General features: G+C 47.9%; 1 protein-coding gene across 19 annotated transcripts in view; it reads left to right on the plus strand.

The window, feature by feature from the left end:
• Positions 1-22,162, plus strand: part of Tcf7l2 (transcription factor 7 like 2) — a 186,505-nt gene that overhangs the window by 142,758 nt on the left and 21,585 nt on the right. For all 19 annotated transcript variants that reach the window (XM_026389098.2, XM_077799034.1, XM_026389100.2 and 16 more), the window contains 2 exons: positions 19,079-19,211; positions 21,545-21,647. In XM_026389098.2, the coding sequence (XP_026244883.1) occupies positions 19,079-19,211; positions 21,545-21,647 (236 nt within the window). The remainder of the gene's footprint in view (positions 1-19,078; positions 19,212-21,544; positions 21,648-22,162) is intronic.

The raw sequence follows: 22,162 nt of genomic DNA on the forward strand, positions 1-22,162 counted from the left end.
ATTGCCGTCCTGTTGATCAATCCTCTCGACATGACAGATTTGCCGCAAGGCCTGGCTCTTTGAGCGCCAGCACTGTGGCTTTCCCTCCTTTTTTCCTGCACTAATTGGTGAAAGTTTTTTTACTGTGCTAGTGGCAGAGGAAATTCTTTTGAACGTTGTCACAATCAAGTGTTGACTTCTTTAGAATTGCAAGTAGGTTAAGTGAGTATCAACATTGGGGGTGGGCGGGAGGAGGGAAAACACCGACACAAAGTCACTACTCCCTAAATTTTATGATCAGAGTGGCATTGGGAAAGCAGCTAATTGCACCCTCCCCCTCCCCCAACACATGCACGAGAACGAAGGCAAGTATTGAAATTGTGGTCCTTTTATTACTTCCATTATGTTTTGCCATGGGCAGGGGCAGCTCTGACATTTGGAATGGCGAAGGCACTTTGCCATATTGATGGGGGAAAATATATCCATTAGTTTCTTCCTATAATTAATAGATTCTGAACCACAGTGACCCAGATATTACGAGGCGTAGTAGAATCAGAGGGTCACATAAAGTATCTGTTAGTCAGGTATGTCCTTCTGTCCAAAATCAACATATGGAGAATAACCTTGGCAGAGGGTTCGTTCTCAGGAATTGATTTCCCCGCTCAAGTACCAAGACGCAGTTCTGGGTAAATTTTGCTGTTCCGGTTACACATGAGATTTTTTTTTTTCCAACCTAGAACATGACATCTTTTTATATTATGTAAATCCAAACTTCTTGATGAAACTGATTACTGTGGTTTCTCTTTTCTGTTTAGAGAGAATCCAAACTTGAAACCTATTTTTAATATCTATGATTCAAAATATTTGCTGAAGAAATTTGTAAGTGTAATCTACATTTACACACGTATTCCTTGGTGATAGGAAAATTGGCTTTGGATTAAAAGTTTTGTTGAGGCAGATCAAGAGAGGATATGTGTATTTAAACGTGCCATGCCACAGAATCAGATTCTTGTCTGAATACCACTTTGGATAATTCCTAATTGAAAAAAGTAACAGGGGGCACAAAAATCCTACAACCTTATTACAGGTTTGTGACTGTCAAGAAGAAATTCTACACACAAGAAAAGATTTTATACTGACTATGACATAAACACAGAAACCACACATCAAAAAGAGGCTGCTTCTGTTCAACTGTAGTTATTTACTAGGAAGTGAGAATTATAGGAATAAAAGTTGTGAGGATCATTAGCCAGATTTCTAGAAATGACTTTAGATTTAGGTGCACAGTGGAAAGGTAAGAGAAGGCAGTAGTAGATCCTTGTCGGGAATTACCTGGACCTGGTATCCTCCTGTGCCACCACAGTTGCTTCATTTGTTGTGGTATAGGGGAGAGAAGAGCAGAAACCCCTGTTGCAAGAAACATCAGTTCATATCATTAATTTTGCCATTGTAAAAATCATTTGTAAAATTTGCATTATTAACATTATCAAGTCGCTAGTTGGTGAGACATCAGACATGACGAGAGTGAAGGGCAGCTTAGGGAGAACTGGGCTTTAAACCCTCAGTAGATCGGAGTTAGGATCAAAGGCGCTTGCTTTATGTGGCTGTGCTAGACTTTGAAGTCATGACTGCACCTACAGCACTCATTTCATCAAGTTCACTGGTGTCTTAATAGCAGATCAATAAGTTTCAAAGTCGGAGAGTTAATTTGATACTAGTGCTGATGCGGTCGTGCTGGGGAAGCCGAGAGAGAGGCAGAGAAAGCTGCCTATTAGCAACTCTGGTATAGAGCGCACAAAGATGCAGATTAAGGATATGTGCATGGCCCTGGAAAGGCAGGCTCTGGCTAGGAATGGGGAAGCCGTGGATTGCTAATGCAAGGGGTCCTTAATTTAGACATCTCAGGCTATCTGGAAGCTAGTCCGTGCTTGAAGAATCTTTAGTTAGATATACATGCGTATGTGTTTGCATGTATCTCAGTTCGGTATAAACAGGTTATGGGGGAAATGCATGCCCAGGCCTTTGTGAAATAAAGAGGCATAAGGACTCCCTGTTTTCCTGCATAAGGACCATTTGTAGGTTTCATGGGATGATGGGAAGAGTAAAAAGTCTGGGGTTTTTGAAGGGCGCTTTGAACTTCTGCTTATTACATTATGAGAATGAAGTTGATTTGTTTAAAAAGTGGGAATCTCTCTTTCAAGTTAATAATACCTGGACAATGCTAATTTGTTACCAGTCCATTTTGATCCAAGGAAGTCTTAGTCCCCAATTCCTGGTCTTTAGAGCATAACTCTGTGTGTGTGTGTGTGTGTGTGTGTGTGCAAACAGATGAGATTCTTTATTGCGCTCCATCTCCATTCCCCTGTAAGATTTTCTCTCTCATCTCCCCACTTAGAAAGTGATACATTTTTATGATCTGTTCCAAAGACTTGTTGGACATAAAGAAACCAGTGGGCAAGTTACTGGTAAATTGAAAGAGAGAAGAAGACAAGTTGGGGACAAGGTGGCATGTTTGTATGTGTGCTTGGGATTTTTCTTTGTTTTCAGTGGTTTTGCTTTGGTCTTTCTTCGGGATAAGTATAAACATTGTGGGTGTGTGGTAGATGACATCAGTGGCTGTTGCAGGAGGGGGTTTGGGAGGGTGCTTTCTTTTTTTTTGGTGTAAGAGGAGGTTGTAAAGATACAGAGTTCAAAGATGCAAATCACAAGAAAGTAGAAACCTTTAAAAATTTTTTTAATAAGAACTTTGCCATCTGTATGTACAGCACAGGCCTCCCAGCATCGAAGGTCAGATTCACACCCTTTTCGAACAAAACTCTAATTTAGAATGTTCATCTAAGGGTTGATAATGGTATTAGAGGGCTGGTGGGGTGGTCAGTGGGTGTTGAAGATTAGCTCAGTGGCCATTTCAGCTTTACCTAGACCCCCGCGATTCATTGGGTAGATTAACCGTCACATCTGTCATTTTATCCCTTTTACCACATTTAAAATACGAAAAGGGGGGGTGGAAATATCGTCTCGAAGACAATTTATATGGAGCAAGCCAATGAAGCACGCTATTCCTAAAATGCCTAAGAAATCGCTCTATATTTGTATCTGTGTGTCTATATGTATATTATAGTTATACATGATGTCACTCTGCATGGCAGATAGAGATGTTGAAATGATTTGGGTGTATTCATGTAAGTTGGTTATGCCAGGTAAGCTGCAAGTTTTTAAACTTAAACCTTTTTAATTAGTCTTTTGCCTGCGTAGAGGAAAGTCTTCTACTGTAGTCATCTCGTAAATCATTTTCTGCTTCTGGGCTGATTGTTCATTAAGCTGCTGTTGGTTGGTTTAATTCCTGAGAAAAACTTCCATTTCCGCTCTGCGGCACCCTAACTTGGATAGCGTCGGCTCCTTTGGAGGGTACTGGGCACTGTCTCTTAATGTCATTTCGGGATCTGCAGCATGTGCAAGAGGGGCTTTCGTTGAGTTGTGTTGTTTCCTGTGTGTTGATGACAGAAAGATGTCACTGTGAAAGGGAACTTAAGAGTTTCAGTAAATGTAATGGTTCATTCTGAATAAAGTGAGAGAGACAGTGCTTGGAACCTGGGGAATAAGGGTGGAAGGAGCCGAGCTGATGAAGGTGTTTCTTGTCAAATTTGTGTAGGAATTATTTACCGTGCTGTCTTTCCTGAGCCGCCACAGTAAAAGTGAAGACATGGAAAATTATCCCAGATGGGACGAATCGCTCGTTCTCTGTTCTTTTTTTTAAAAAGGAAAAGATTTCAGGGAGGGGGGGAAAAAGTCGTCTTTTTCTTTAGAAACAGTATGAATAAAATCTGGACAGCTGTCGAAAAAGATATGCCGTCTGCATTTTTTAAAAAATTTCTAGCCGCCACCATAACTAAATAGCTTGAATAGTACATCTTTTCTTTTCTTTTTTTTTCCCCTTCATACATAATGATCTCTACTTCATTAAAAGCGTATTAATCTGGTTCCCAGTCTCTTGGGAGACACCTTAAGATGATGATATTGTGGGTTTTTTCCCCCCGAATTGTTTAAAAAAAAATTCTAGCAGATTTGGTCCCTGTCAGTCAGAAATAATTGTGTTCTTAATCTTGTCCCTGATGGATGACTTGGAGTTCAGCAACGGACCGGCTCCAATGACAAATACAATATTAATATTCATTAACTGCTTTGACAATGCTAATTTTGATGCAGTAGTAAAGGGCCTTCCAAAGTTAGCGGCCAAAGCATCAGAGCTGCGCAAGGTGGCAAGATAATTTGTGCTGGTTTGCTGAGCTGAAGGCTTTTAAAGTCTATAGCAAAAAGCTAGGTACCACAAACAAAAAAGAGAAAGGGGAAAAAGTTCTGAAGCATTGGAAGGCAGGGCTGCGGAAATAATACGATCACAGTCCGCTAAAAAATTTGACACCTCTGATGCAGTTTCTTTGAGTGAAATTTCTACAAAGTTGCAACAAAAAAGCATAGCATGGTAAGTCAGCACATTCTTGATTTTGTTTAATCTTTTTGATCTTTTCAATTATCGCTATTTGAAGATCAATAGTCATTTTTTCCTACTATGCTTAGAAGACGTGCAGTGGTGGTTTAATATGTGTTAGGACCATTTGCTTTAAAGGAACACATCCACAAGTTTTGATAGGGTTTTTTTTTTTTAAAGTTAGTCATGAGAAAATGTTATACAGTAAATTGTTCTGAATTCTCTGACATATGGGTGTTTTTAATGGTCTATTTTGGTTTTTGTATTCCCCCCCGCCCTCCCCAAACAAGAATTCAGCAAGATAATTAAGCTCTGGATGTTGTCAAGAATTTAGAGGGTACTTTCGGCTGGTCAAAAACTTCTTCCGAGTGAAGTGGTCCTCTAACTTTATCTAAATTCAGCCAGTTTCCTCCCCTTCTTTCTCTGAATGGCATCAGATAGCTATTAAAGCTTAATTTCGCTGGAGAACTGCAAAGCATTACTTTCACCAACTTAGGTGAACTCCTTTGGACTATTGAAATTGCCTTTATGTTTGCCAAGTCGGCAAACAAAATATCAGGCTTTGTTCTTTGGATTGAATGCCGGGTTGGGGGGAAAAAGAGAAGAGTAAGAAAGCCCTGCCTTTTTTTTTTTTTTTAACGCCCCCTCCCTTTTTTGGGGGGATGGATTGTTGTGGAACCGGGGAGATCCCGGTTATTGTGCGCTTCCCCGTCAAGCGAGATAATTCTGTGAATGGAACTGTGCGTGAGCATCTTGTCTGGCGGCGCTGCTGCTGTGTGCTGCTCCCCTGTGCTGCGGGCGCGCGGCGGCGGCGGCGGCGGCGCGGGCTGCAGGGCGGGTGCTGCCCTCCAGTGGAGCCCGCGGCCGGCGCGGCCCGGCGGCCCTCGGCGCGGCAGCATGCCCGCGAGCCGGCGGCGGGAAGGGGAGCGCCGCGACCGGCTCTAGATGGTAAGCGGCGCCCGCGGGCTGTGCAGGTGCGCGGCGGTGGCCGGCGCTGCGCAGCCCTCCGCGCCCTCGCATGCTCTGCGCGCAGCCCGTGCAACGTCCGCTGTCACTTCGCAGTAACTTTAAGATTGATGTCCCTTGACTGGTAAGGTGCCTGATGGACGGAGGCTTTTTTTTTTTTTTTAAGGTCCTTAAAAAAAAAAAAGAGAGAGAAAAAGGGATAAAAGAAATGGACAATACCGTTTATTCCGTACTTTCTTAGCCCCCGTGCAACATGTTTTATGATGATTATTGTCTAACTTGGAAGGGAATATCTGCGCGCACCGGAGTGGGGGGCACTTGGATGCTTTCCGTTCGCTGAGTTAAAAATCACAAGAGCTCCACCCTTCTGGCTCCCCTCCTCCCCAACCCCAAATATTGTCATGAAGTGTCTGCATTTTTCTCCTTTTCGTGTTTATAGAGTCTTCCAAGACCTCTTTCTCCTTCCAGTCATCTCAAACCTCTTTATTTAAAAAAACAAAACTTCGCTGATACTGTGAAGAAAACCAGGAGGATGTAAATAGCACTCCAGCCCCCCTTCCACATGATCATAATTTCGTGCTAAAAGAAATGACTCTCAGGTGTTTTTTTGGGGGGGAGGGTTAGGGTTTTTCCCCTTGTTTAATTCCACAGAACTTTGCTGTGCTCCATTTCTTTATAGCAATGTTCAAGGCACTGCATGTGGGTGCCAACAAATTGGGGTGCTCTGAGGATGAATTCAGGACAGTGTGATGGGACAGCAGATTTCTGGAAAGAGTGTCTTTCCAGTCTTTAATTTGAAGAAACTCAAGAGGTTTCCCTTTTCCTTTGGAGGAGGAAGAGGAGGAGGAGGAGGAGGAGGAGGAGGACTAGGACTGTCTGGAATGTGTTGGCTCTTCTTGCTGTTTCCATTTTCCTTGTCTTTTGAAAAAGCCAGAAAATAAATTCCTAGTCAAAGTTGCCCATCATGTTTGCAGCACTTTGCTGAGTGTTGCTGCTGTGATTGGGAGCTGTCCATCAGCAGGCAGAGAACTTGCAGTTTACTTAAGAAACTGCATGTGCGACAAAGGCAGCTGCCAGCAGTGTGGTGGTCTGTGTGAATAGAGGGAGGGAAGGCAATTAGGGGGCTGTGTGGCTGGGGCTTTTTACTTGTCAAACTGGAGGCTCATTGCTTTTGTTAGCGCCATGTAAAGGGAAATGGCAGGGTTTTGTTTTGGTATTAAGGGCCTTAAAGATTGCTGCCTGACACTTACACAGGAAGGCCAGATAAGTCCAGAAAGAGGGGCCATGGAGCAGTATTTTAAAAAAGAAAATCAAGAATTCTTACTTTTTTGTGATGTTTAAGTCCTTCCAGCCCTTGTTTTTGTTGTTAGGTTTTTATTTCGGGGGGGGGGGGGCAGGGGTTATTAACTTGGCCCATGTATTAACATTGCTTAAAGATCTACGTCATAAACAGTCCTGTGGGGTTGGAGATGAACGGTCGGCAATCAGTGCAGTAAATTAAAACCACCTCCTTTATGTTAGGTGTCCTGCCGCCAGAGAAACCAAGTTTTGGCCACTGGTCTTGTTTCCGGTAGGACAGGTGTAAGATGTCTTCTTACCTGCGTGTAAATTGGAGCTGTCGCCTTTGGTTTTTGAAGTGGGTGAAATGACTTAACTCTTGGGGTGGGAAAAGACCAGAAAGGAATTGTGGATGAGTTTTGTCCTCGGGACTTCTGCTCTCTGGCTTAACCCCTCCTTGAGCAGCAGCCTCCCGCCCACCCCCCCTCGCTGCATGTAAAAGACGATTTCAGGCCTGTGATGTCTCAGGGTCTCAACTCAAATTAAGTTAAACCCACACGAATGTACCCAGCCCTGGATCCTATGAGAGCCCCGGGAAAAGTAAGTTGGGTTTATGGGATTCCCCCACCCGTCCCTATCTCTGCCTTTGCCTCCCCTCTCCTCTCTCCTCCCTTCTTCTCCTCTGCTTTCCTCTTCCTCCTCCTTCTCCTCTTCCTGCTCTTTCTGGGGACAGCTCACAAAACTCATCAGCCAAGAAAGGAGTTGGTCAAAGGTCCGACTCTCTCGCCATGCCAGTGAGCGCACGCAGCCTGGTCGCTCCTGCTTCCAGGGAGGTCAGTTGAAAACCTTTCAGGCAGAATCTCTCACTCTGGAAGGAAGAGCGGGTGCTTACGAGTTGCAGGCGAGGCCCTGCAAAGTGTCACTTCCGTGTCACTGTGACAAGAAAATATACTTTCCTCCTCCCTCCCCCTCTCCCATCGCAGCCCTTTCCCTAAGAAATTTGTTATGAGGGATTTGACAATCTTGCAGATAAAGTGCCTGCCTACCGCATCCGGTTGATCATTTCCCTCATGGCTGACCGTAATTTCTTTGCTACTCTTAGCGGCAGCTCTGTCCCTGCTGCCCAAGGTAACGGGTGAGGGAGGGGGACTTTTCTTAGGTGCCCTGAGCTGGCTGGGGAAAATGGGCCTTCCCCCTTCCTTCATGGATTCTGCCCTATTAAAGATTAGGAACTAGAAGGAGTTTAAATTTTTTGTTTTTTTTTTTAAAAATCTGCAACCAGTTGAGTTAGATTATTGGTAGTTTTTTAAATTTTAAAAATTTCTTAGGGATGGGTATGCAGAGGGAAGAGTTAGCAAAGTAATTATAGGCAACATGAGTGGAGAACTTGGAGCATTTTGAGTGTATCTGGCCAGAAATCTGGAGCCTTCTCCATCTTTTAAGATGTTTTTTTCCAGCTCTTTCAGTGAGCGGTATAAAAGGAGGGGAAGCCGGGAGGAGAAAGAAAAGTGAGAAAAGCCAGGAGGAAAAAAAAAAAAAAAGCTGGCCCAGGCCCATCGTGAAGGTACAGGGAAAGTTTTTTCAGAGGTGGAGAGAAGGAAACCCGAGCTGTGATGTACCCCAGGGATGCAGTTCTAGTGGGGATGGAGGATTTGAGTGGCAAGGGGGGCACAGTGGCCTCCGGGGTCTCTCTCTTGCAGCAGTTGGGCGGTTGGCACCTCAATTTGAATTGCTGGGTGAGTAGCGGTGTGTGTGTGTGTGTGTGTGTGTGTGTAGTGTGTCTGTGTGTGTCGCCACACTCATGGTCTTTACCACTAAACTTATGCTTTCTTTTCTTTCTTAAATAAGTTTTTTTTCTTTAATTAAAAATAAATCCGATGGAGGTAGGGGGGCGGGGACAAGAATCCCTGGTCACCTCGGGCTGAGTCCTTTCCCTGTGTCCTTTTCACAGCACCTTGTTTTGGAGAGGGAGAGAAAGGGTTAAAAAGAAGATGGGGAGGAGAGAGTCTGACTTTCATCGCCCTCCTTCCAGTCTGGCAGGCTGGAGTTTGGGAAGGGGTGGCAGGGCTCGGATTTCTTCTAACACATCGTTTTGTCCCCCCTTCACCCACCGGAGTGGGCTCCCCTGCAAGAGGGAGAAGGGGAAGCGGCCTGCCTCATCGAGGGGCACGCTTTCGGGGCTCGAGAAGGTCTCACGCTCCCGGTTCTCCCAGTGGCGGGGCTGCTGTCACGCTGAATGCCCACTTGCCGGGACGGTCTCTGGTTGTATTTATTTTCCATCTCCAAATGTAGACGTCGGCCTTGCCGGGTTCTGGTGATGCTGGTGGTGTCCGTATTTTCTGAACTTAATAAAACAGTGTGTTTGGGAGACCCGAGCACACGGCACTGCTGGACAGCTCGCTGTACTCTGGTGCTTGGGGAAGGAGGCGCTGCCCAGTCCAGGTTGGGAGTAAAGACTTCGTCGTCCTCTTCCACGGTCAAGTCAAATCATTTGCCTAAAGCAGGAAGGGAATTCTCTTTGATTTAGAGCCAGTTATTTTATTATCTTTATGTGACTGATAAAAGTAGTAAAATTTTTGTTGTTGAACGTCCAAACAGAAATATTTGCAGTGGTTGACCAATTCAGATCCACTTTTCGGGGGAGAAGGGATGAAATATATCACAGACTGGTGAGAATCCATCATGTTTTCAGAATTGTGAATTAAGCCCCACATGTCATATTAAACATTTTTAAAATATTTACTTTTTAGTTGGACACAATACCTTTATTTTATTTATTTATTTTTATGTGGTGCTGAGGATCGAACCCAGGGCCTCGCACGTGCTAGGCGAGAGCTCTACCGCTGAGCCACAACCGCAGCCCATATTGAACATTTTTAAAGCCCAGAGTGGCAGAGTGCAAAGCAAGGACAGGTGTAAAGTCTTCCTCTCTGGTTGTGCTCAGCTTTCTAGTTCATTCTGAGTGCAGTGCAGACTGGTTACCGCGGATTTCACACCCAGCATCAGCCCATTTCAAGGTTTCCGAGGGGTCCTAGGCCCTTGTTTGGTGAAATGGCTTTGGGTTACTTACTAGCTGTCCTGCTGCTTTGGGAGGATAAATCTCCATTCTTGACGTCTTCCGAGAAGGGAGTTGCTTTCAGTGGGTGAATTCCTGACTCCAGCGATACAGATATCATGATCTTTGTATTGTCGCAACAGGCTGCTGCATCTGTGTTTTCTGGAAGCGACAGGGCCTCCCCTTGGTGGTTTGGAGTTGGTGGGGGGCCCGGCTGAGCTATGTAATGGAATTCTTTCCTTCTGCAGTGGAATGTGATGACATCCTGACATGCCCTGCAGATTACGTGTTTCTGCACACATTTGAGTATTCTTAAAAATTGAACTTTGCCTCGGTCATTCCCTCCTGACCTTGAACTTCCAACAACCACATTCGGCCCTGCTGACCTGTTGGCAACACTGTCATCATTCCGGAACACAGATGCCCTTTAACGGATGCCTGTATTTGGGGTCCTTACAGGCAGAATGCAGCAGCAGAGCACGGTTTACTGACCTCTTGCTGAGATCCCAGGATTTGGGCATTTGCACTTTTGGGGCCCATAAATGAAATATCTGTTCCTCTTCTAGGTTTACCTGCTCTTGTCTAGAGAGAAAATGTGCCTCATCTCTGAAGGAAATAGCTGTTTCTTGAGCTCGTGTCCGGCTCCACAGAGCAGGCATGATTTCCAAATACAGACTAAGATTGAAAAGTTAGGCCCGGGGTTCAGGAGAACAATAAAAGACATTTTAGCAGCTGTTCTTACGTGTCAGTTGGGAAGGTAGTGTTGGATTCTGCTGAATACTATTTTCCTGAGCTCCCAGGATATAAGAACCCTTACCGGCTTAAAATTTCCTCTCAATCAAAATTGGTGATTTCCTTCCATCATACTTAGGAATCTCTAGGTTTGGGGTTGTTGTGTTTGCTGTAGGGTGGGGACTGGAAATCATTATTATTTTTAAAAGTCGTTTCAAATTTGGGCTTTTGGAGTGCTTCATTTGGAATAGGTTAGGTTTATCCCTGGTTCTGTTTTGAAAATCAGATCTCCTAGAAACAGCTGTACCCTCTTACCCAGTTCCCAAACATTTTCTGCAAACCCGGATGCTCAACAAGATTGATTATGCTAACACTAATCATTTAATACCCAAGTAGTAGAGAAATATTTGGAGGGAGGGGGAGGAGGTTGCAAATTCCTGGGAAATTACTTATGGTTGAAGTGGCTGGTCCTTCATCGCCATGGCCTGGTAGAGGATTAGGACAGTCAGTGGACCCTGTGGTGCACCCTCTTGCTGACCTCTGCTTTGCAAAGTTTGGTGCAGAGGTATGCCACTGGAGAGAGGCCGGCAGGAAGGAAGCTCTGGAAACCGGCTGGCCAGGGGTGAAACTGGACCAGCGGGCCTAGACTTAAGCTCACAAGTGTTTTAAGAGTTAGTTGGGGAAGGCACAATGGGATGCTTTCTTTTTATTGGAAAATAAATAAGAATGAGTGGAAATAAATTATGTTTAATGAACTTAACTGGAAGTAATTGTTCAAGAGCCTGTGAAAGCACAGCTTGGCTGATTGGCCCTTGGCTGCCGTCTGCACAGAGCTGAGCAGCTGGAGCACATCTTCCGGATTTGAATGTCCCCCTGATGTGCCCACCCCGACACCTCCAGCCCTGTTCCACTGCTGTCCACCTCCCTGGTGAGAATTTGGAAAAGGTCGTTAAGAGGAGCTGAACTTGACCTTCTAGGCCCTCATCTGCTTGGCATGTGCCCAGCTGGGTGACCGTATTTTAGAAGCCCCTGCCCCCAACCCAGGGACTTAAGATGGTTCGAGTTAGTTCTCTGTATATGCGTGTGTGTGAGAATTTGGATGAAAACCGACTGCCCGTTTATCCTCTCCTGCCTGCCTGTTCAGTCATTTCCTCCGGAGGAGACTGTTACTGCCTCTGTGAGTCCCTGAGAAACTGTGAGCCTGCAGAATTTCCCAAATGGCAGGGAGAATTTGCACCCTTCCTCTTCTTGCTGTTGAAATGGATTTGATCCAGAGGGGCGGGGGAGCCAGCCATAGATAATTTAAAAACCAAATAGGCAGCACCTTCCTGGCAGGCCCCTGGGTGGTGAAGATGGAGCCATGTGGCCTGGACTGGTGGGCACTGTCTGCGGCACCTGGTGGCCAGAGGTGCAAGCGGAGCGCTGCCGCGGCAGGGGAACATTTCATTTCTGCAGCTCATGGTAGATCTCTTCTCTTCCCACCTTGTTTCTTTAAGTAAAAACTCAAACCTGGAGAAAGCTTTCCTGTTATATATTATTTTCAACAGTAGCTATCAATAGACATTTTGTCATTAAAAAAAAAAAAAGCCCCATTAGCTGAAGCTGTATGTGTTGGGGGCCAGGGGACCCTGCCCTGGGGCAGAGAGGAAAGGGATGGAGGAGGCAGCCCTGTTGAGAGGAAGCCCACCTGGGGCCCGGAAGGAGCCCCTGCCAGCCTTTGCCTCTGTCCATGGAGCAGGCGTGTTGGGAGTGTTGGGCGGGTGCATGCCCCCCCCCACCCCGTGGTGCTTCCAGTGGCCAAGGGGGTTGCCCAGCATTGGGGCACCCCTTGCTGGGTAGGAGGGCCACCTTGGCTGACTGTCGCACCACCCACTGTTGCAGAGCCTGGCCAAAGCAGGACGGGTCGCATCACCAGAGGGCTGTGGATGACTGAGAAGCAGCACCCCTCCTGGGTCACCCCAGCCCCTCCTCCTCCCCAGCCTCTGTGGCCTCAGTGACGTGAGACGTCTGTTAACGTTTTACTAGTCGCCATTGGCCTCCGTGCTGCCATAATAGACGGCATCTGGAAAAACACACGGATAAACTGTAAACCCATTTTTTATGTAAACCCGGAGTGAGCGGTGGCCCTTCCCAAAGCCCTTACCAGCCCCTCGTAATTTAAGACCACTGAAGACCTTCCGTATCCACCGAGGAGGGCAAGAGGCTGACAAATGCTCCTCTGTGTGGCTTTTGTTTTATTGTGCTGGGCTCCAAGGCACTCTCTGGCCCCATTTTTCTTCTGCAGAAAGAGAGAGCCAGGGGGTGGGGTGCTGAGGAGGAGGCCGGTGGAGAGACCCGCTAGCAATGGCTCTATTTGTTTTCAGTGTCCGTTGATTAATAGGTTGCGGAGGTGAAAGGCAAGCTTTCATTCCCTTCAGGTTGCCCCTAGTTATGGGAGGTTGAGGGGCTGGGGTTAGAGGGGGCTGGCAGAGGGATGGGGAAGGGCCTTAATCAATCTTTTACTTGCCAAGTCCCAATTTATGAGTAGCATTTGGCGGGTGTGTGGGCGCTGGGCGATGAGGGTGGCATGGCCAAGTTGCAGAACAGGACACTTAAGGGTTCTCAAAAGGTCAAAGGTCAGCCATAGGGGCTGCCCCTCCCACTCCCCCCCACTGTAGTTCTGTGAATACTCCAGTCGAAAGGCTTTGTGTGCTTTGAGGGCCATTAAAGGACCTTTTCTTTATGATTTAACTATTCAATGCTCAAAACCCAGGGAACTTAATGAACAGAGCAGGGGAGGGCTTTGCTTTGGAAATAGCAGTTTCTCCAGGTAGAAAGCAGAAAGCCCTACTAATTTGAAGTCAGGTGAGGATTTGGGGCTTCTTTTAAATAGATATTGTTTGCTTCACTTAATGAGTTCAGTTTTTTGAGTTTTTTTTAGTTTCTTGGAAGCTCAGAACTGACCACATATAGAGTTTTTATTATCAGAATCCCGCTGGGTCCTAATACTGCATGTTTGTATTGGGGAAGCAGAAGCATCCTAGTAGATGTCTTAATCCCCCACCCCCCGCCCCCACCACCCAGCCCGCTGTGCTCCTCCACAGCCAGCCTGATGGTGGTTTTTCCTTTACCCCTGCTCAAGAAAAAAATCTGCACTATGGCCAGGGTGAGCCTGGAGGAATTGGGGAGTCCTGATCTTCTCCTAATGTTGGGCTTGGGGGTCGGAGTGTGATGGGCACGGAACATTGTTTGGTGAAACTGGGGTAGGCCCAGGGGGAGTCACTAGGAGATTTGAGGATTGATTTCCGCTCAGAGTCCTGGAGTATCTGCGTCCAATTGGGAAGCCTGTCCCTGGCTGATCTCGTGGGGGTGCCTGTCACTCCAACAGCTTGGCAGCCAACCCCATCCCTCTTGGGGTGGCTGCAGTTGCCAGATGTGGAGATAGGCATGTGGGGCTGCATGGCTTGGAAAAGCCATCTCCCAAGGATGTGTCTTGGGAGACACTTTCTGCATGGAGCTAATGCCAACTGCTCCATAGGTTTGTCACGAGGTTTCATAGAATAAATGTGTCACATGCTCAACATGGAGGCTGACCACAGCCCTGGCTCCCTGAAGCAGGGGCCTCCCTGAACGGGGCTGGGATGGCACCTTGGGTCTGGCGGTTGGCCAGTCCCTTTCCTACCCTCAGACCTTCCAGATGAGGGCCTGGAGCGGTGCGCTCCTAGGTGAGCACCTGGTGCTGATGGTGCTGGTGTGCATGGGCAGCTCTGGATGGTAGTTTGGGAATATGTGGGGTATTTTATGAGAATTTGTTCTTGTGCTTAGAGAGTCATACATTTCCTCATTCTGAAAGGGTTAATACTGGTACCTTGGGTGCTTCCTGAAGCGTCCCTTGGCTGTCATTGATTGTGTACACCCTGGTAGTTCTGAAGGCATGTTGAAGGTAAGGCGATTCCTAAAAGGCTCAGGTTTGGGGTTGCGGTTGTTTGTATGGCAGGCGTTACCACCCCACTGCAGGGACCCCAGTACCGCCTCTTGACTTAGCTTCTGTAGCTTCTGTGCTGCGCATCTGGAGGGTGGCCTGTGTCCCTCCCCAGCAAAGTCTCTTGTCGCATGTGAATTTTCCTAGAGAGGGGCCTGCAGTTTTGGACACAAGACTGCAGACCTTTTATAAGAAGTAGAAGCTGTTCAGAAAGAAAGGGAATGCTGGGGGGGGGGGTGGGGGCATCTTGCTATTTGAATTTTTTGTTTTATTTATATTAGCTCTGACTTCTTCAAGGTCCTCACTCACCCAGATTCTCCGGGGATTTGGTCATCTCTAAGTATCTTCTTCTTTTTTTTTTTTTTTTTTTGGTCTTTGTTTATTTTCAAAAAAAATTTTAGCTTCTCTTTGACAATCTTGTTCATTGGCACAATGAAGCAATGAATTTCTCACCAGAGATATATTTATTAATGTTACATTTTAAGAAGGGCACGTGACTGAGGAAGGTTGGTCACACATCTTCCTGTGCAGCCTTACCTTTGAAATAAAGAGTGCTGTTTGTGGCTGCATTTTATTTTCCTGTGAATTTAATTAGAGGAGACTGGAGGGACAGCTGACTTCATCATCATTCATAGCCACTTGATGATGATGATGATGATGATGATGATTAATATTATTATTTTATGGTACCTGAGATTGAATTCAGGGCCACTTGACCACTGAGCCCCATCCCCAGCCCTATTTTGTGTTTTATTGAGAGACAGGGTCTCACTGAGTTGCTTAGCACCTCTCCATTGCTGAGGCTGGCTTTGAACTCGCCATCCTCCTGTCTCAACCTCTCCAGCCTCCTCCTGTCTTGGCCTCCCCAGCTGCTGGGAGTATAGGTGTGAGCCACCGTGCCCAGCTTTAATTATTTTTTTATGGTGCGTTTAGCTGTGCACCAGGCACTGTGCTGAGCACCTTACATATGTGATCTTACTCAGCTTTCCACAACAACCTCTTGAGGTAGACACTTTTTTATGTGCCCTTTAGAGAGATAGGTCATTGTTCCCCTGGTCACACAGACCACTGGAGCAGAATTTACACCTGGGTTTTCCTCGAGCTCACAGCCCTCATTTTTGGACCCTGTGCAAATCCAGTGGGCTCTGAAAGCATTTTACAGGCACCGATTTAACTGAGCTGGTGTCTGTGGGACACTGGGCTGAGTGGTTCTTAAAGGGCCAGCCAGCCCGATCCCTGATTCTAAGTAGGCTGTGTGTGCAGAGCCAGCTGCCCTTGAAGCCAGCGTCTTGTGAGTGGCTTCCTGTCCTCTTCCTCCACCAATTGCAGTTTCTGATTCTCAGGCATTTTTTAGATGGTGCTCACGGCTCCCACAGACTGGGCATTGCAGAGGATGCAACGTTCTAGAAGACACAGTAGTCCTTCCTGAGGAAACAGTTTTAGTGGGGCTCTGAAAGATGCATATCCAGCCCCTGCCATGGGCAGAATATGCTAAGAAAAGGAAGAACTGTGGGGTCTGAGGCTAGAGAGACACAGGCATTTGCAAGATGAAAATCCTCTCATCATAAAAGCCATCCGGTTAGCTGGGTGGAGCACCAGATAGACCCTGGCCTTGGCAGAAATGACTGCAGAGTTCTCTGTTCCTGGTTGGGAAGCAGTTGTGGTTATGCTGTGGAGGGGCACCATGCCCTAATAGGATACTTATTATTATCTCCCAGAGCCAGGAGCACCTGGTCCCCTGGTCCCTGCCGTACACTCCTGCTCCATCACCATGCTCTAGAGTTCTGAATGGACAGTAAAAAACTAGTTGGCTAGGCTCTGGTCTCCAAATCACACAGGGGCGCTGGCAGCCATCCCAGAGCTCAGACTGGGTTAAGATTGCTTTCGTGCATGTATTTAAGAGGAAGGGGGAGACTTAAATTTTAAATCTCTACACCCACTTCTCTGTTGCCAAAAAAATGTGGTCTTCATCTGTTTCTGTGCGAGTGGAGAAAGAGTTGCCCCCCACTTCCCATCGGTCCTGTTTGAAAGGTGGCTTGGGACTCGTGCTTCTGAACTGCAGACAGAGCCATGTCGCCAGGCCGCTCCTCCCTAACAGTGACAGTAATAACCAGCCACCATAATTCATAGCCTGGCCCGTGCCGGGTCCTGTGCCAGCGCCCCTGTGGGTTCTCGAGAACTGGGGCTTGGTTCATGATTAGAACTCGAACCCCATACCCGCTCTGCTTGCCTGGTCCCTGTGGGTCTCTGGCTGGGGCTTCTCACCATGGCGCTCTGCAGCAGCCCAGGTGCCTGGTCCTGAGCCTAGAACTACTGGCCAGGTTCCCCCTTGAGATTGCCCAGCCTGGGGATCAGAATTCACAGAAGGCCTCAGAGTTGCCAGTGTCCGTCAGCCTTGGCAGCTGCTGGCTTCCCTGCCCCCACCAGCCCCTCCTCCTCCAATTGCTTCCTTCCATGGTCCTACTTCCTGAGCAGCCCCCCACCCCCAAGTGGCAGCCTTCCCCCCTCGGCGGTATGTGTGGTTCTGCTGGGGTCCCTGTTTTTCTGCACTTGCTTTCTTTCATGTCAGTAGTTGCCTATCTTTCCAACCAAACTGGGAACTTCTAGAAGACAGCCATAGTCATTTCCCTTTCCTTCTGGTGTCCATTCTCTACCATCTCCATCTTCTGCCTGTCTGTCTGTTTCTCTCTCTCTCTCTCTCTCTCTCTCTCTCTCTTTTTAAAGTACTGGGGATTGAACACTAGGCCCCTGCAGAATTAAGCCACCTCCCCAGCTCCTTTTAATGTTTGAGACAGGGTCTCTCAAGTTGCTGAGGCTGGCCTCAAACTTGTGATCCTCTTGCCTCAGCCTCCTGAGACTCTGGGATTGCAGCATATGCCAGTGCACCTGACGATGTCTGTCTGTCTCTCTACTCCCTTCCCCTTCTCTTTTCCCAACACCCAGCACACTGTGGGGAGTCATCTGTTCATTCCTTCTCGAGTTGTTCTGAATATAAATATTTCCCCTCAAGGTCTCCTCAGTACTGCCACTGGCCCAGGCACAGGGGCCCTTTGCCTGGTTGTACACCACCTGGCCTTGACCTTCTAGCTCCTGACACTAAGGATATGTTTGTTCTCAAAAGCTCCCTCTGCTTTGATGGCTTTTAACTCAGTTATTTTGATTGCAAGATGGAAACCAGGTTTCTGCAAGCGACAACTAGCCCCTTTCTGCAGAATCCTGTGGTTTATAGGAATCGCCAAAGCAGGCTGTTTGGAGGTGCTCTTTTTCAGTAATTCTTTCTGGCTCATCTGGTGAGACATATGTCTTTCTCTGCACGCCCCCCATGCTGCACTGTGGTGGAGTGTTTGTCCTTCCTGCATCCTGTGCCTTCCTCACCCATATTTAAAAAAAAAAAAAAAGGACAAGAAGAAACCTGGTGAGAACAGACTGCTCCGTGGTCCCTGAGCTCAAGAGGCGCTAGTGGGCAGCACGGAACCTGACTCCTTTTCTTTTAATGCAGTTCCTTTTCCTTGATGTTAATGCAAGTTGCGCCTTCCTAAAAGTAATAAAAGGAAATGAAGACACGTTCTGAAATGAAACTTGACTCTAATCCATTCATCATCTAATACTAGCCTCTTTATCTTCGCTGGTACCTAATCTGGTTAAATGTCCCTGTTGTAGGATTTTAGTGAAAATCCTCTATTGGGAATAGGGTTTTTTGCAATTGGATTACTCTCAGTAAATGGCCCAGTAGTTCGCTTGTTTCAGCTTAATTTTTTCTTTGTGATCTTGCTGGGCTGAGTTATAGCGTAGCATAGAGGAGGGGAGTGGACTAGCGTGGGGTGGGGAAGAGGAGAGCCATCCGAGAGAGCGCTTCAGGATGCACCTAGAAACATACTTTAAATGCTTTTCTTTCTTTCTTTTTTTCCCCATTTCTCTCTTCTGCCCACACACAAAAATACTTGTACTTTGTTTGCAAGAGCTGGCTGCCCATTTCTAAAATACCTACCTTTTATTAGCCCAATTCATCATCATCCAGTTAATTTATTAGTGGTCCCTGATGACTTCCTAATGAAACTCCTAATGAATCAGTGCTGCGTAATCTGCATAAAATATGCAGGTGCTTGCCGGGCAGTTAGAGCTTTCTGGTGAAGTTCACACTCCCACCCAGAGCCCAGGTGGGGATTTTCATCCCTGAGGTCTGTAAAGGCTTGTAGAGTGCCCGCCTTCGGAAGGGCGGGGGGAGGCAGGTAGGGAGGCTCCCTGGGTACATTTGGGTCCTGGCAGTTTCCGTGTAGATGAAGGCTTTCCGTGCTGGTCCCTGCAAAGCCCTGCCTACCTCGCAGAGTCCTGTGGTGGGGGCCTGAGTGGGAGACTCCTCCCCCGTGGGTAGGAGCACAGTAGGGCTGGGAGATGACAGCCCCCACTTTCGGCCCACCTGCCCATGGGAAAAGTGCAGTCTCCGGCTCTGTGCTGGGTGGGGATGGAGAAGACATTTTAAATGCCAGGCTCAGTGGGGAACTGGGAAGTGGGGGACAGGCAGAGTTGAATGCATCTCACAAAATTGAGGTCTGGGGGCATTGCAGGGCCCTGCTCTGAAGTCTTGGCTCGACGTGTCACTCTGCTCTCTCCCTCCCTGCAGTCGAACAAAGTGCCGGTGGTGCAGCACCCTCACCATGTCCACCCGCTCACGCCTCTTATCACCTATAGCAACGAACACTTCACCCCGGGAAACCCGCCGCCACACTTACCAGCTGATGTAGACCCCAAAACAGGTAGGCCACCGGCTGCGTGCCAGGGCAGAGCACCAGGCGGGGGGTGGCGGGGGGTGGCAGACCTGGGAGGCTGGGAGGGGGCTGGTGGGAGTGGTGGTGGAGGGGCCCCGGTACCCTCTTGTGAACTGAGCAGGACGCTCTTAGCGAGGCCAAAGCCTGGTGAGGGGATGAGTTTGCTCTCCCCCCTGGACAAGGCCACTTGCAGAGGTATAGACATGACTCTATGCAGGAGTGGTCATAACTCCACCAACACTAGAGCCCCAAACAGATGTGGGGGTGGGAGTCGCATTGGCCTCCTTCACAGTTCTGGGAGGGAAGAAGCGGGGCTCGTAGGCCCCAGTTCTCTTGGTGGCCAGTAGACTCCATGATGGACAGCCTCAGAAGACCCCGGAGTTCTGCCTTCTCTTTGCTGATTCAGCTGGGCTCTTCTCCCCTGCAGTATTGTGGGTGTTTAGCAAGCCCATTTCACAGATGTGAAAACCCACATCCAGGATCTGTTTCCTATTCTCCCATGGAACAAGCAGTAGGTCCCGGGCAGCAGCCCCTTTCCTCATTCTTCTTGTTGCTGACTACTTTTTTTTTTCTTTTTGGTACCTGGGATTGAACCCAGGGGGGCTCCTAACCTCCCCCAGCCACATCCCCAGCCCTTTTAAAAATTTTTTAAGTTTACACAGGCTCTTGCCAAGTTGCTGAGGCTGATTTTGAACTTTCATCCTCAGCCTCCGGGTCACTGGGGTGACGGGCGTGCGCCACCGCACTTGGCTTGCTGACTGTTTTTTTTTTTTTTTCCCCTCCCAAGGGGAGAGGGCAAGGAGGCAGGGTTACTTGGAGCCCTCCCAAGGACAAGATCCAACGGGGGCAGGCAGCCACAGCTCCCAGGGGGGTGGCCATGGGAGATCAGCTAAGGCCAGGGTGCCGCTGGCAGGCTGGGGTTCCTTTCCCAGCGAGCCAATCATAAGAGGGGTTTAAAATGGTGGTTCCACCTCACTTGTCAGAGGGAGCAGTTGGTGTTGGGTGAGGAAGGCTGCCCCGCAAGGCGACCTTTACTGGCCCTGAAAGAAGCCACACATGAGCGGGTTTTCACTCCCTTCTGAGCCCTCTTTGTGCTGGTGCAGGACCAGCCTGGTACTTGCATGGCTGGAGGGGGCTGCCAGCCAGCCCCAGGCTCTGCGAGTGAATGGCAGCGTCAGCGTCTGATTTAAATAATGGTAGTACAGGGAATAGCTTTTAAATGGTTATCGTAAAACATATGATTAACGTCTGTGGCCTGTTTACTTTTCTTCTGCGAACATTCTTTCAAGTGTGCAAATGGCTCGGTGTAGGGTCCAAGCCCAGCTAATCTGTTTGAGAGAAAGCAATGTCTGCATGAAAATGTCACCCAGGGAGACTTCATTTACAGATTAAAAGCTTCCTGAATGAATTTTTTTAAAAATGAAATACTTTTTATCCACGAACCCGCAGCTCGTTCCCTTCCATGTTCCGTTGTGACTCTGCGATGCTGCGCACTTGGTTCCCCACCTCAACTGTGCAGAGGAGCTCTCTGACATTGTTGCTCCCAGCACTCCCCTGCCTGGGACTTGGTTGCAGGGTGTGCTCCTGTGCAGCCTGGCAGAGTGCCGCGGTGCCCACCTTCAGCACTCACTCCTGTGTGCCTCGGGAGGGCCCTTGGCCTTGATGCACGGTACCTATCAGCAGATAGGATGAGGGCCTACAGCCCCTCAGGAGCAAGGCCCAGAGCTGAGCATGCCAGGCCTCCAGCAGCTCTGTCTGTTCAGTTCTGACTCTCCTGGGGACAGGACACCAGTGGCATCTGGTAGTTCCTGCAGCTGATTGTCTCCATAGAGGTGCTGCCATTCTAGAGGGGTGACCTCTTTTAAAAGAAGTCAGTGTCACCTTTCCTCACCATAGCTCAGAAGATGCTGTAAATCAGAGGAGGAACTGTCCGCAGGTAAATCGTCAGAATTAAAAGGGCAAAGGGACCCATTCTGAGGGCACAGTTAGTGTAACTTTGTTCACCTGCTATGTGCAAGGCTCTTTAGATGTTTTTTTTTTTTAATTGCATGAGTCACATAAGGCTGAAATGATCAAGGTGACATTTGCTAAATCTGATTTGAGCCACTCTACCAGTCCCTCTAGAATGAGATAATTGTTTAAACTTAGACTATTAGAAAATGAGACAAATCCTAGTGACGTTTTGCCATCAGAATCATGAATGACCTCATGCTAGGGTTCTGAAGAGATGCCACTCTGCCTCCTTTTCCTGTCCCCATCTCTAGCTCTTGCTCCTCCCTCCCCTCCCTCTCCTGTACCTAAAACACTGCATCTTCTCTCAGGAATCCCACGGCCTCCGCACCCTCCAGACATATCTCCGTATTACCCGCTATCGCCCGGCACCGTAGGACAAATCCCCCATCCGCTAGGATGGTTAGTACCACAGTAAGGAGTTCCATTTTTTAAATTTCCTTTTTGTTTCTTACATGGGCATGTTTATTATTTAGTCTGTGTGTGTGTGTGTGTGTGTGTGTGTGTTTCAGAAGGACAGGGTTGGTGGGAGGCCATGGGGAAGATGTTCCATGAGAACACAGGAGAATGAGAACCCTTCAGATAGGTTTGTAGAAAAGGGGTGTGGAGACTTGCCCTTCTGAACCCACAGTCCCCAAAGGCCCTGTGGACAAGGTGCCCTCAAGATACTTGGAATTGCAGAAGGCTGCTAGGGCTTCCAACTGTTGAAGTCGATGGTCGTCTTCTGCTGGTGGCCTCTCAAACTGTGGGGTCATGTCACTGGGGTGACATGCTGAGTACTCTTTTAGGTATGGCTTCACCCAGCTCTGAAGGGTGGCGAGGGGTGGCTGAGTCCTCTCTGCAGTGGGTGGGGTCTGATGTGGGGCGAGGGCGTGGGAACAGAAACAACCTGGTTGTGAAATCCAGGGGTGGGGTGGGGCTCTCCTTTT

The sequence above is a fragment of the Urocitellus parryii genome, chromosome 5 (genome assembly GCF_045843805.1).
Source record: "Urocitellus parryii isolate mUroPar1 chromosome 5, mUroPar1.hap1, whole genome shotgun sequence".
Taxonomy (NCBI): domain Eukaryota; kingdom Metazoa; phylum Chordata; class Mammalia; order Rodentia; family Sciuridae; genus Urocitellus; species Urocitellus parryii.